This window comes from Streptopelia decaocto, assembly GCF_964273445.1.
Source record: "Streptopelia decaocto genome assembly, chromosome: 5".
Taxonomy (NCBI): domain Eukaryota; kingdom Metazoa; phylum Chordata; class Aves; order Columbiformes; family Columbidae; genus Streptopelia; species Streptopelia decaocto.
The window spans coordinates 42,445,667-42,460,869 of NC_138659.1; the positions used below are offsets into that span (position 1 = coordinate 42,445,667).

A 15,203-nucleotide genomic window follows, 5' to 3' on the forward strand; every position below is an offset into this window, starting at 1 on the left:
GGACTAAACCAAATAATGTAGTCTTTTTTCCTTAACAAAACTATGTTGTAACATGACCAAATATCTTAACTACCTGTATTTAAACATCCGCTTTCTGACACAATATATCAGAACAATATACAGATGAAGACAACATAGTTATCCTGGATTTTAAAATTACTGATTAAATAAATTACTTCATAACCTACACTTGACACCTACATCTATTTGCAGTTTACCAAATGATATAAGACGAGAACGATTACAAGATATAAATGCACTTCAAACACTACAGAAAGGAAACTGTGCATGGTCTTTGTCAACATACAGTCCTTACAATTGTCCTCGACACTGAAATCACACTACGAACAAAGAGATGTTAAAACTCCTTAGTTTATTTACTTATGAAAGCCAAGATGACATCTATTTGATTTGTTAAATAACTGAGCTTGTATTTTGGCATTATCATTAATATCTTTCAAAGCCATTTTTCTAAACAGACATTACGCTAAAAAAGTTATTCCAACATTCAACAGAAAGTTCTTCTGCTGTGATTTTTAAACAATAGTCATGATTCAAAGATATTTCTTAGGGCAGGAAATTAAAAAAAAAAAATAGATATATATACTGTCTCTCTTTCTGGAGCAGTGGGCTTATTGCCTTTGTTCAAGATTGATCCTGTGCAAAAGAGAATAGCAGATAATATCTGTCTTTGGATTTCCAAAAAGGTAAAAAGAATTTGTGGAGCTTTTTTCGAATACTTTCTGTTTTCTTTGGTGTTAAGCTCAGAAGATCTTGACCTGTTTCCCTATGGAAATACATTTTTCTCCACAGTGTGCATACTTGAGCATGGAATTCTTCATGATCTGAGCTACAGAAAGGGCCTTTCTCTTCACCCCATTCTGAATACTCTCCTTGGATCTATTAATAAATTATAGGAGCTTTGATGAAAAGTCCATAGTTAAACATGTAACTGGTTTTAGAAGACTGATTTAAACATCACAATTCTATGCAATATTGCATACGTGTTAGAAAAGAAGACTGTTATACCCAAGATTCATTATAAGCTAGTAAGTATAACATAGTATGTGAATTAAGAATTAAACAGAATTTCTAAACATACAGGCAGTGGTGCATGTGGGCTGTGGAAACTTCGGCAGCACCCTAATTGCTGTGGGTATCCTGGCCCTGCTCGTAATCCAGATACAGCTCCTTTTAAAATTCTAGCCTCAAGCTTCATGCTGTGAAAATGTCATAGAAACAGCTGAACAGTCTTCCAAAGGAGAAGACCAGCATGATCTTATGCTTGGAGGAATTCCAACCAAAATTTGCAAGACATCCCTTTTACTTGGGGTTGACCCTGGTATAATTTGCAAATACATACAGCATTTTGCGTTTGCAAACACAAGGAACAGTTTACACAAAAACATGGGACCCATTAGCAGTGTTTTCCAAAAATATAAAAATTAAAAAAAAAAAAAAACACAAAAACGCAAACTTTGGAAGAACTACATATCACATATTTGCAACAAAAAATTAATTTCTAAGCTTGCTATCCTCTTTTCAGTTAGTGAGTGTAAAAATTCAGCTATAATTTTAAAATTAAATAATACAGAACATAAAATATTTCAAATACAAAAATCTCCAAAACAACAATTTGCAGAACTTGGGCAAACAGAGACAGCACTTCATTTCAGAAAAATACTCCACAGGTTCATCATGTTTCTTCTCTGGTATTCCTCTGTAGTATAAAAATGGATCATAGCAATTTGCTATATATTCATCTGTATTTGTCACCATTAATAATTCAACTTATGGAATTTGCAAGGAATGTATTTATCTTTACTCCTCACCTCCATCTTGTACAGAAAATTACAAATAAAAAATGAAGGAGGCTTATTATTTCAAGTAAAATACTTCAGATTTTTCTTCAGCTTGACACAATGTATTTACAGGATTAATTGCAATACTCTCCTCGAAAATTATTCTACCATAACACTCAATCAACCCAAGTAGAAAGAGAAAAGGAAACCAAATGTAAATATCTGGAAATTGTATTTTACCCAGAATGAGAAGACTATTAGCCCTTCCCTTCGCAAGGTAACACGGGATGTTTAGTGTTCACAAGTAGCCAAGACTTCAGTCTTACATTTCAGCTGAAAGATACTTTGCTGACACATATTAACTGAATTGCTATACCCAAGTGCATAGTTATGAAGTGTTCTAACAGGAGGCATGCATCTGTTTTACAGTTAAACTCAGGCAATTTAGTTATGTATTTTTCCATAGGAATAAAACTGATTCAATTACAGTAGTAACTACCTAAGATAATACTCTTCAATATATATCTTTTAGTGGCATATGATCTGCCTTGGCAATTTTCTTGCAAATGAAAGCACTTAATACCGCAGAACCCTAGAAATACTGTTCCTATTTTTTAAAAATTAATAAGCAGTACAGGATTTCTCATTATGATAATGATGAGATTCTGTCTAAAAGTAACAATCCCAATTAAAGCACTGTATCAGACTTCAAAAATCAGATTTCAAGAACTGTGAAACATATCACAAAACTACTTACAGTGACTTCTGCAATATGTCTCAGAAGTGCTGGAGGAAATAAGTGTGATTGTTTAAGAAGCAGATGATATTTCAAGAAAATCTAATTAAAAAAAAAAATGAAAACATACTGACAGAAATGAATAGCCAATGGTAAACGTTATCATTTTGAACAGAATGTTTCTTATGAAATACAGCATGTGTGTAAACCATAAATTCTGCCTTCATTACAGCCAGCTTGAGAAAGAATTGCAGATTGCTTTATAAAAAATATGATCCCTGTCATAAAATAAACTAAATAACAACAATATTTCATGCTTACAGAAGATCTTCCTGCCGGGATGAAGATAATCATAAGGCTCCTTACAGACTTTATCTAACTACACCTAATCATATCCCTAGAAGGGCAGTTAGTTGTTATGGTATATTCCACACTGCTGGGAATGAACCAGGCTCAGGAAGCTTAAGGTAAAAGACATAAAAATGTAAAGATACAAGAGAGGCTTTACACATCCATGTAGGTAAAAAAAAAAAAAAAAAAAAAAAAAAAAAAGGTAAATTAATAAAGGAGTAATAAATAAGAACTTAAAAGAGAGAAAAAAAAAAAAAGGGAAAAAAATGCATGTTGGTAACTCTAAATCAGAGCAAGAACATTCGATGATAAATAATCCAGCAATTACAACAATTAAGATTGATGCTGAATTTGATGCCTACATCCTTAGCATGGGAAGTGGACATAAGAGGTAAAATGAGAAGAAAGTGGTTTTTATCTGTTAAAAATGCAAATACCAAAGGGTTTTGAACATAATAGGATATTAATCTCATTCTTCCCATACGTTTCACCTGAACACTTTACAGCACTTTTTGTTGTTTTTCCAAGTTATGCTTCCTCTGTGATTCATTCTTTCTTTCACTCAAATTTCATTTTGTTTAAAACACTAGTGCAGCCTCAGCTATTTATTTTTCATTGATTCTGTTCCTTTTTATATGTTCTACAGTTCCCTTATCTCTTTATATCCTTTTCTTTTTTCTTTTTCTTTTTTTTTATTGTTTTTTTTTTTTCAAATATACAGCTATGCAGGTTGCTATTTTACAAGGTGTTTACAGACATTAGGAACATAAACCCTACTGGCAATCGTCAAGCACTAACCATTTAAGCCTTTTCAGTTTCTCTGACAATCTTGCCCTTCAACTTTACAATGCCCTGATAAGCCACCACACTGATCTCTTTTTTAAGCATGAATACACCATGCTTTCTCAGCCTCCACATGCACACAGTCCATAGAACACAATCACCTGAGCCTTTTGTAAAGTAAGGTGGTATAAGTTAAGGGACATACTCTGTTCATTCATGTTTAAACCAAAGAAATTAGAGCACTTTCTGAACTTTTCCTTTTCACTACAGTACACCCAAACAAAGAAAGAAAAAACTACACAAACAAAATACAGAAAAGCCACTATCAGCTTTTACCACAAAAATATGCTGTTAGACTTATGGAATAAAGGAGAAGGTATACTAAAGCAAGCAAATACATATATTTACTTGCTCTCCTAACTCAGTCACAGCAAGTGGAAGGAACAATTGTCTGCAGAAAGACAAGCTCTCAGGGCAACTGGGAAGAGTCAGGACACCTCTACAGGAAGGCCCTTAAAATTCCTGACATCTTTGGGTTACTATTCTGGACTTCTTCCCTAGGAGTCTTTCTGGTGGAAATGATCCCCAAGAAATTTTTAGAAGGATGTTGAGTATTAAAAGTCCCCTAACTTTTTGTTAAGCCTCTAAGGCTTAACGCTCAATGTTATACACTTTTGTCTTGCCCTGTCATAGATCCAAAGTGCAAAGTTTTTTTGTAGGGACAGCGCAGGGATAAACATATACAGATGCTACCCATACAGAGGAAAAGAAAACCATGCAGAAAGAGCCCTCTGTTCTCCACCAAAAATGTGTTCCTCCACAGGTAAATCTGAAGAAATGCTGATATAGAAACAACTGACAATAAATCAGAATTTATCTCTCACTCAAGTAATATAAACGACACAAGCATGACTATCTGAGCTTTTAAAAGTACTTCTGAGCTGTAACATATTTTTGCTGCAATAATAAAAAGTCAGGCTGTCTAAATAATTGAATACCAGTAGTTCTATGGCAATCTTGCTCTAAGAAATATCACAAGTTCTTCTATAGATTTCTCTAGCATATTGCTGACTTTACTCTATACATATATTCAGCTAAAAATATCATTTTCAGAACCTTATTTTAGCTCGGAGTAGTACTCCACATCCAGTAGCATTTTACCCATTTAGAATGATACTCACTTTCATTTGGGGAACTGAATAATGTTTTGTATTTGACATCCAAAGAGTTAAGCCTTCCTGTATCAACCATCTAATCTCAAAGTAGCACATTAGGAGTCAAGTGATCAACAGTATATCAGTTTAGCTATTTTAGTAATTTTTCCTTCTTCTTTACCTTGTGGTCCCTTTTGAGTGACATTTTAGCTATGTCCACCCATCTGGATTATATCTCAATTTGGTCAGTGTGCTACACATACTGAAGTGAGAGCTTTTGTAAATGTGTTGCTGTACTTGAAATGTACAGTAGGAAAAAAAAATGGATACTCAACACATAATCATTTCCCTTTAAGGACTCAAACCTGTTCTAAGTAGTAATTATGCCAATTTTACTGAAAGGTAAAACAAAACATAAGGTGATTATGTGACTTACTCAAAGTCACTTGGAAATTCTGTAACAAAATGGAACCAAACTCAAATGCTCCATGGCATCCATGTGCTAGGGGTAACCAGTACTAACAAGACATTTGTGCTTTTCTGTAGTGCCAGCTGGGAACACAGTAGGATAGTACAAAGCATCTCACATGGCACCGGATATTTCTGGTTTGCATACTTCTGCGTAAAATGTGGTACATACTTCTGTTTATGAACTAGAATTGCTTCCTAGGCCTCCTAAGCCAACTCTGTTTTATTAAATAGGCAACACCGTTTCAAAAATTAAGTTCATTTTTCATCATTCAGGTAGTATTTGGAATTTAGACTTCCTCATTTGTAGTAGAAATCTTCTAGAGATGAAAGCGGACTGAGAAATAGCCCTTTCTGGTCATTACAACACAGGAGTGTGCCTAGCCAATCTGAAGTGTTCAGAGATATTTTTTGTAAACATAAGGTTTTTCAATTTTATCTCCTGGAGCTTTATGCATTTCACAGAATCACAGAATCGACTGGGTTGGAAAAGACCTCAGAGATCATCGAGTCCAACCCTTGGTCCAACTCTAGTCCATTTATTAGATCATGGCACTAAGTGCCATGTCCAATCTGAGTTTAAAAACCTCCAGGGACGGCGAGTCCACCACCTCCCTGGGCAGGCCATTCCAATGCCTGATCACTCTCTCTGTAAAGAATATCCAGCCTCAATTTCCCCTGGCAGAGTTTAAGCCCATGCCCCCTTGTCCTATTGCTAACTGCCTGGGAGAAGAGACCAATCCCCGCCTGGCTATAACTTCCCTTCAGGTAGTTATAGAGAGTGATGAGGTCACCTCTAAGCCTCCTCTTCTCTAGACTAAACAACCCCAGCTCCCTCAGCCTCTCCCCATAGGTCTTATGTTCAAGTCCCTTCACCAGTCGTGTTGCTCTTCTCTGGACCTGCTCCAGCAAACACTTCTCTTCCTCCTGTCAAATTTCTAATAAATATTGCAAGCCTTTGGCTCCATGTCCAGAATCATCATACCAAATTAAACTCAATGAATCTCAGATTTAGCTTTTACAGATGATAATGTAAACACAAGTTCTTTGCTTGGTTTTCATTTAGATTCATGTAATCCAGGTAAATCAAAACAGAACACAGAAACTAATGGTAAAATGACAGCAGAAAATGTCATAAATTTTAACTCTTCATGAAATCCTCTTTGCTCAGCTCTGTTTAATGTAGAACCCATTGACCATACAGCAGTGATGTCTGTATTGACCAATCTGTTGACCAGTTTAGGGACATTCTGTAGTTTGGGTTCCAATCAGAACCTCACTGTTCAATTGAGAGTTTCAGGTATTTTCAGACCATCCCATCTGCATGAATGAGTCCCAGGTAGCCTTCTCAGACAATAACAAATTATGTTAGTAACCCCATGGAACCACTTTGACTGCCTTCTAATTTCCATCAGTACTCATTCCATCAGCCACCATTGATAGGTCGTCTTTTACTTTACACAAGATAGCATCATCCATTTTGGAGGTTATCTTCTCTAGAGTTTTTTTATTTATCTCAACTTCTTGCAGCTGCTATACTTTGAAACATCTCTGTGTGTTTAGGCAACTTATATTCTCAGTTAGTTTTCTTAGTAAAACGAGTGCCAGTTATATCAATTATATATTAATTAACAATAGAATACAATAGTAGAATTGTGCTGTCTTCATTATTATGTTCACAGTATTGTTATGGCACTGCATCATTACTACACTTCTGGAAACAACTTGCAGGACTCCTGCCTACCAATAAAAAACTAGTTTTCAAGATATAGTGTGCAAGATATTTAAAAATATTTCTCTTATAGTAAATTTCTTCTGCAGTGTAGCACTAATTCATTCTTAATGAATAACATTTTCTCCTTTGAAGTAGAATGTATGTTATTTAGAGGAAAACAAAAGAGAGAAAGAAGCATCATATCTTTACCCTCCGCACATCTTTGCCAAAAGTTTCGCTGTAGCTAGTGCCCAGTATTTCAAATTGAACATAGGGGTTGGCGCCATCTTCTCTGAACTCCATAACACCAGTAAGCCCAGTTATGTGGCCCTAAGGAAATAAGTTTCAGAAATTTTAGAATAGAACAGATTTGTCTTTATAAGCACTCCTTTTTATTAAAGGTGTGCTAAATCTGGTTTGAAAATGTTTACAGTGAACTTACATGTGGCAATTACAATATTTTTCAATAGCTCAAACATAGCATCAGACAAAAGACTTTTCAGTTGAGAAAATTACTTTAGCACTAACACATCCACTGTATATTGTGGAAAAAAGCCATCAGGTCTTATCATTCACAGAGACAAACCCCAAAGGAAAGGAGAAGGACCTTGGTGGACCATGAGACAAGAACCCTTTCAGCGTAACTCAGGGCAGCAGGTTCAGTTCTGAGGTTAAACACAAAGGCATGAACTCCAAGTCCAAAAGAAAGAGTATGCCTGCTGTGCTCCCAAAAGAGGTATAATGAAAAGATAAAATTTTAAGTACTATTAAAACTTGTCTTTGAAAGTATCATGGAGTTTGATTTTGGGTTTCTAGCAAAGAAACTTGAAACTACACTAAAGTTTGAATCATTTTAGCAACAAAGGATGTTGTCATTAGGACTGGTCTGTCCATAACATAAAATTTGATCAAATTGCATCAATTTACTAGAGGAAAACCATTTCATCAATATATGTGGGAAAACAGGTTGTTTTGTGGGTTTTGTTTTGTTTTTCTCCAATAATTGCTAAAGTGAGTATAATAAATAAAAACGAGTAATTTTTGAAATAATATTTGTGATCAAATAAATTTCATCAAGAAGTTACCATGCATCTGCAAAGCCACAATACTGTCCATAACCGAGTAACTCAACATGCTGTAAGACAGCGTTACTTTTAGTGACAACTTAGCTAAACCAGATCCCTTGGCTCTGGGCTACAGTACACAAATAGATCCTCACCAACGCTCAGCTAAGTTATGAAGTTAGTTGAGCTGCAGTAAATGGAACATTTACTTAAACCTTACCATCAGTTGGCCTCTCAAGCTCCTTAAGTTCTTCTCTTGGGGAAATGATGATGATGCATGCACACAACAATTTGTATGACTATTCCTAATCACACTATCTCTGCAGAAGGTAGCTATGAGAACAATGGAAGTAGAACACATACCACTGGAGCAACACTGCAGCGTGTGTCGTTTGTAATAAGTCATTTGCTTGTTTAATAGCTGCAGATCATTCCTGGTAGTTGTAAATCAATTGCTTGTAATAAATGAAAGAAAAATTGAATAGAGGTCAAAAACCTCTTCAAAAGCTAATCTCAAGTAGAAATGGGGCAACTCTTTCAATTGGTCACACAATTGTGGTTTGTCTATTCTCACCTTCTTAATAGTCTCTAGCATGGATCGTCCTCCATTCCAAGGTTTGGTGGATTTCCTCATGCAGTTCAGACTTGCCATGCTGTGCCACTTCCTGTCCTCCAGTTTTCTGTGGAAAGCATTGGCCAGCATGAGCACACTGTCATACAGGTACAGGTTGGAAACCTGCAAACAATAATAAGAATGAGCCTCCTGGTTTATTTGAGCATAATTTTGAATAAACTGTAAAAGCCATCAATCAAAAAAAAAAAAAAAATAGAAGACATGACTAAAATTGAAAAGCTGGGTATGTTTGACATCTTCAACAGTCAATGCAATTCAGACCATACCAGTGCTCACTGCCACCTTTCCTGCTTGGCCATTCTGGCCAAGGGACTCTGACACACTTACATTGCCTGTGCATTAACCACCACTGCAATGCAGCGCTGTAAAGATGTAAGAGATCACAGTTCAAACAAATACAAGCTATAGAAGGAATATAGCTTTCTATCAGTGAAAGACAAGGATTGCTACTTTTTCAGTCCTTTCAGCAATGAGAAAAAGAGAGAATGGAATTAACTTCTTATTTTATTTTCTTCAATTGAGCAATCTCCTTGGTAATTTCTGGCACAGAAAACATGACGCTAATGCAACTGTTTAGAACAGAGGGAAGATAAATGACAGTATTATATAGGCTTTATCATCTCTTTCCACCAAAAATACGGGAAACTGGTTACTATTCTACCTTCTCTGGAGCTATTGATTTTAGCCCCCTTATTCTTCAATTTATGTGAAAGATAAAGGGAACAAATAATTAACAAAGACTCTAGTAAGAACACCGCACTAGTTATGCTCAGCTATGCATTTCATTTTTTAAAACCAAGACGTGGCCATCAATACAAGATCAGATCTTCAACATGCAGTGGTATCCACTGCAAGTGATAAAACTTTAGCAGTGAAAGTTGGCTGAGAGAAGTGATTGAAAAAAATAAAGAAGACACTCTCCACCCGCTTCCAGAGTTTACATGCACTCTTGTTCAAATCTAGGCAGAGATTCAGGGGTATTGGTTTATTCTTTACTAAATTCAAATCTCCAGTTAACGTCAGTTGCCAGATACGGCTTTTATCATTATTAAAAACATATTCTCCTAGCTGAAGGCTTTACTCATGGTGATCCATGAATTTGTTATTTATCATTTGGATTTCTCAATTCACCGTAGAAGAAGGTGCCTGGAGACCAGGAAGGGGCTACCTATGCAAGTTAATGCAACTGCATACTTTCTAGCAGAATGTCACTCAGCTGTGAAAGCTTAACTATATATTATTGTTGCATCAGTAGCTCCAAGTAAATTTGTGATATATTAAAATCCTAATCTTCAGAAACAGAATATTTAATCTTCCATAATCTGGAGTTTGTAATACACTGAGAACATAGGTACTTTGAAAAATCTTCTAGTATACATAAATCTGAACAAAATATATCTAAACAAAAATTCACTTTGAAATAATCAAATAGGAAGAAAAAAAAAAAAACACAAAAAAGAGGTTGAGTGTATCCACTGATTTAAGTGACTGAACGTAGAGAGGTATCTTCATGCAAAAAACAATGCAAAACCTATGACTGCCTATGACTACTATGACTGACAATATCTCCCATCTAGCATTGGCATCTTCTTTCACTTCTTTTCTTTCTAGCTTTCCCGAAAAAGCAGTCCATATTCCCTGTATCTGCTATTTTATCCAGTTAATACATTTCCTTTTAAATGAGTTTCCAAAGCAACTACTTTTCAGTTTTCCTCTCTTTTTAGGAAAAGTAAGTAATTAAAGACTTAATAAGATCCTCAGCAAATAAGTGTCTTTCTGCTCAGTTGCATTTGTCTCCCTACTCTGCAGATATTTTCCAAACAATTTTCAAACAGTGCAACCAAACAAATCCTTATTATTCAATGGGGTACTTTTCCTCTTCTGTGTTAAGCTACTCAGTACAAAAAAAAAAAAACAAAAAACAAACCAAACAAACAAACCAAAACAAAACAACAACACCCCCCCGCCAAAAAAAAAATAAACCACCCAAATCATACACCACAAAACCATTTGCTTTGAAGTAGATTTTACCTGCATAAGGAAACATGTTGTTTTTCACGTGCGCTCATGATTCTTTTCACTCCCCATTAAATTTGATTTTATACCCTCACTTTTAACTGACAACTCACTGTCTGTTACCTTGGAACAGCCAGAAATCAGAAATACTTTGTATTTTTTCAGTTTGGCACTACTCTTTTTCAGTTCTGGAAAACTGCAGCTTCATTTCCCGAAACAGTTTTCTTGGTTTGCTAGCAGACAGCCCTGGGCCAAAATGTAAGATGTACTTGGGTACTCTGCTTTACTTCTCGCTTCCTACTTTCTATGATCCTAGAGAAACAGTCACAGTTCTGCACAGGTAATGGACGGAAAGCTTGAGAGAACTGCTTTTGAGGATCTTAGTCTACACGACCATGCATCCAACTCAAATTACCTCATGGTGTACAGCAAAACAAAGTAGCCATTTATTTACCACCAAAATCCACAAATTTCTGTTAGATCCAGAATTAATTTTGTATTAATATTGTTTCATTTTTGTCTTTTAGAAGAATGATAGAAACTGAGTGACAGCAAGAAACAGTTTCCTACTTAGGCCCTTCTGTCATACATCTGGAGATTTGTACCAAGGCAGAAGAAAATGTTACAGAGAACACAACAAGTTATTTTTTGCCATGGAAAGGCTATTCTGCATATCTTGTACACACTTCACCGTTTGCATTTCGCCACTCCAGTTCTTTTCTACTGCAAGTCTTGCCCAATAAATTAGTATATAGTACTTTCTAATCAGCAAAATTCCTTTTTTCATATAATCATACTCTGAGTATTTACTCCCATAAAAATGACATAGATGCATTACTACCTTTTACCCCTTTTTTTAGCCCCTACTCACTGAAGAGTCAATATCCTATGGAAGAGTAAGTTGAATTTCATTCACACCATCAACATTTCTCTTTCAGAACAGAAAATATGGAAACCAAAAAAAAAACCAAAACAAAACCACAAAACCTCCACAACAAAGGCTAGATTTGAAACATTAAAAAAATAATATTTGTTCAATTTGTTAGTTAATTCATAAATTAACACAAAGTGTAGAAGTCCACCCTATTAAGGGCAGAACCCTTTAAAACTTATGAAGCATAACTCAAAGAATTTGGTTTTGCACAGTGATCAAAATTCAGCTTGTAAACAGTGTGTTTATTTAAACCAAGAAGGCACGATGTTCACATGATAGTATTGTTTTGGTAGTCCTCTAAGTTGAGTCACTTCTTTGAAGAGCAAAAAAATAATAAAGAACAACCAAAATTATCCTGATAACTTAGAAAATAATGTCAATTTGATCCTTCACAGTGTGCAGAGCAGAACCCAGCTCCTGAACATCCGCAGCAGTATAGATTGAATGTTTTTGCCTAATCCCAAATGGGAACTAGCTCTGTGTTAGAAAACAGAATTATGGAAGCAGGTCCAATCTGATGCCCCAGTAGTATTGTGAGTGTAGCTGAACAGCTGATTCTTTCAACACCTACACTAAGATATATTATTAAATTACTGTGAGGGATACTTTTTGTTTCTTTTTTCCTAATTCCTTTCTGAGGCAGAAAAATAAGAATGCTTAAATACCTCAAATATGCTCTTCTCAAGATCATATTCCCTTTCTACCTGAATTCATTACCATCTACATATTTTCTTGCAGGAAAAAATGTTACTTAAAACAAGACACAGAAATCATGGCCCGATCTCACAGTAAACCCAGGGCTATAATGACTACCTTTATTTTCTCTGATATTCCTTTTAATACAGCAAAATCTCTTTATATGTACCAGATTGTATGTGCAACATGAGTTTACTGTAACCTCCAGAATAGCAGTGCTGGGAAAAAAAAAAAAAAACGGCTTCAGCAGGGAAAGCCTGTATACACTTATTACTGCAACTGCACACATGTTTTAAGTCTCAGCTAACTAGCAAACTCCCTCTGAATAAAAACACAACCCCTCAAAGGGAGTTTGTGAGATACCCCAGGGATCAGCTAGACTCTGTTTCCACCAGTGCTCTCAGAAGCGTGAGAAAATACTAAATTTAAAAATTAGTCTTCAGACAACATTCAGAAATGGTAACAAAGCAAGAGAGAAGAAAAAATAAGGCGGTGTACTTGGCTACTTCAGGTTTTCCAAGCTCTGGAGCATTTCTTATTTCCCCTGTTTATATATTCACAGGGGGAATGGAGGAGGGAAGGACATCTATCTGTCTGCAAGGATTACTCTCCATATAACAAAATTCCTCGATCAGAACAAAGTGTTTCATTTCTATTCTGTTTGGAGGATGCAACAGTAATTTTCAGTTCCTCTTTCACTTCATTGCTGAGAGCTGTAAAGAGCTGGAGATATTGTGAATGAGATGCTTTTTGATCTATCTGCTGTAAGAACAATGGTCACTGTTTCACCAATATATTAAAGAGTTTTCCCTGTGCATGAGTAATTTTAGGCATGTTCTGGTGTATCTTCTAAATATTATTCCAGACATTAGGAAACTTTGTTTTGCAAAGAATAAAAAAATCCACCATACACTAGTAGAGCAGAGTAGAAATTTTCAACGAAAGTGGAAATGTCAACCTGTCATATTATCAAATGTCATTTATGTGAATTTCATTAGATATTCAAGAGTGATTTTACTTTTGAAGTTACATATGAAGATAGTTTTTAGCTCTTCAGGGAAGCCCAGGAAACCCCAACTTTTGAGCCAGAAGTCTGGCCAGACAGGACCACTGAAGAGACCAGCTGGGAAGACAAGCTGACACCCAGATGCCACTGCTTCAAAAAGTCATTCCCAAGCTGGGCATCTGTACCTTGCTGCTGCCAAAAATCACCCTGTGAGCAGCCGCAGCAGTCAGCTCCAAGGATGAGGCAGATGGAAGAGGAGCTCCAGCCTGCCAGCCGCAGAAATGCTTGCTGCCTGGGGAGTGATATCATCGTGCTTGCGTACGCACACACCAGCATGCCCTAAAACCACGTTTCAACTTCCAAAGTTCAAGTACTGCCAAGCATAGTTACGCACTTGTGTCTCCAATGATTGGGTGCATCTTACTGGGAGTGGTGAAGACGGGTGGTTTACTTATGGTATAACGCATGCTTACAAGGATATTGTTAGAGTGGAGAGACTGAAAATTTGACCTATTCCATTTTCTTAAGTTAGTTTGCAGAGCCTGTTGTGAGACTTTGCATGAATTCCTATGTTTTAAATTCATACTTCACTGCTCATGGAGCTCAAAATCACAGCCAGCAGTCTGGCATTCATGAGAAAACCAGCGTCAGAAAACCAAACATTCATTAAAGACTGAAATGTCAACTTCAAAGTTCTGAAGGGCTATTTTTCATCAACCAAGGCAAATGAAAACCTGAATAAAAGTTTCCTAAAACCACAAAAAAAAAAAAAAGACATCAATTGTATATTTATTCAAGCCTTCCGAGAATAAAGAATCTAAACTAGTGTCTTATTTAGTGTTTTGCCCATTCTAGTTTTAAGTATCTCAAACAATGAGGCTTACAAAGTTTTCTTTGGAAGAATGTACTCTCAAAATATTTTTTTATTATTAATAAGCAGCTTTTTTTTTTAGGTTTTTTTAGAGGTTTTTTTTTTTCTTTTTTTATTCAGTTACACATCTCACGCCACTTTTCCCTACCCACAATTTCTATTTTCTGAATGCTCACTGTCCTTCAGGTATTTATTATGAGTATTTATCATAATTAAGAGTGCTTTCTTACTAGTATGTTTTATAACGTGATAACAATAACACAAGATCTGGATTACCCTGTAATGCTCAAGCTTGTTAGCTGCAGGCATTGGCTTTGCTCACTAAATGTCTCAAGAATTTGGCACAGCCAACACTAACTGTCCAGGGAAAGTCTAGCAGGAAAGATTTGATAAAGAAAACTGAACACAACTGAGAGTCAGACAGGAAGACAAGAGATAATAGTGGAATTGCAAAACAGAGTATAAGATTATCATTTCACCCTACCTTGTTTATAAATAAATATGGATTCATATCAGGTTTCAGAGGCAATAAAAAAATAAAAGCACCGACCCTTTCTTCTAGACGCTGTTGTCTGCGCTCCCTGATAGAGCACTGAACAAAAATTCAGTGAAATAATTATGCAAATAGAGAACTCCAGCAGTCAAAAGAGGTAGCCTGAGCAGAGAGGAAAAGCTCGCTCCAGAAAGTACCTGGGGTTTCAGTTTCCAGAGTGCTCACAAAATCCCACATGACCAGAGGACAACCATGGTTATACGGGTTATTTTTTAACCAATTTTACTGATGTACCCTGTATAAAACACATGCCATTTGGCTTAAGGGGGAGATGATGCCATGCAATGGGCAGTAAAGTCAGTTCAAAGATGTTTTTCATTCATGTGGTACTCAGAAACATTTTCACCGTGACTGAACATGTGGCCAAAAGTCCAAATTAAATTTTACTAGAGACATGCAAATAAAGGTTTGTAATGAAAGG

General features: G+C 35.9%; 1 protein-coding gene across 1 annotated transcript in view; it reads right to left on the minus strand.

Annotated features, from left to right (window-relative positions):
* The window catches only part of GRID1 (glutamate ionotropic receptor delta type subunit 1), a gene marked incomplete at its 5' end in the record, with an annotated part of 523,307 nt that overhangs the window by 92,691 nt on the left and 415,413 nt on the right, over nt 1–15,203 (minus strand). Inside the window, 2 exons of the mRNA XM_082052805.1 lie at nt 7,219–7,338; nt 8,647–8,808. Of these exons, the coding sequence (XP_081908931.1) occupies nt 7,219–7,338; nt 8,647–8,808 (282 nt within the window). The remainder of the gene's footprint in view (nt 1–7,218; nt 7,339–8,646; nt 8,809–15,203) is intronic.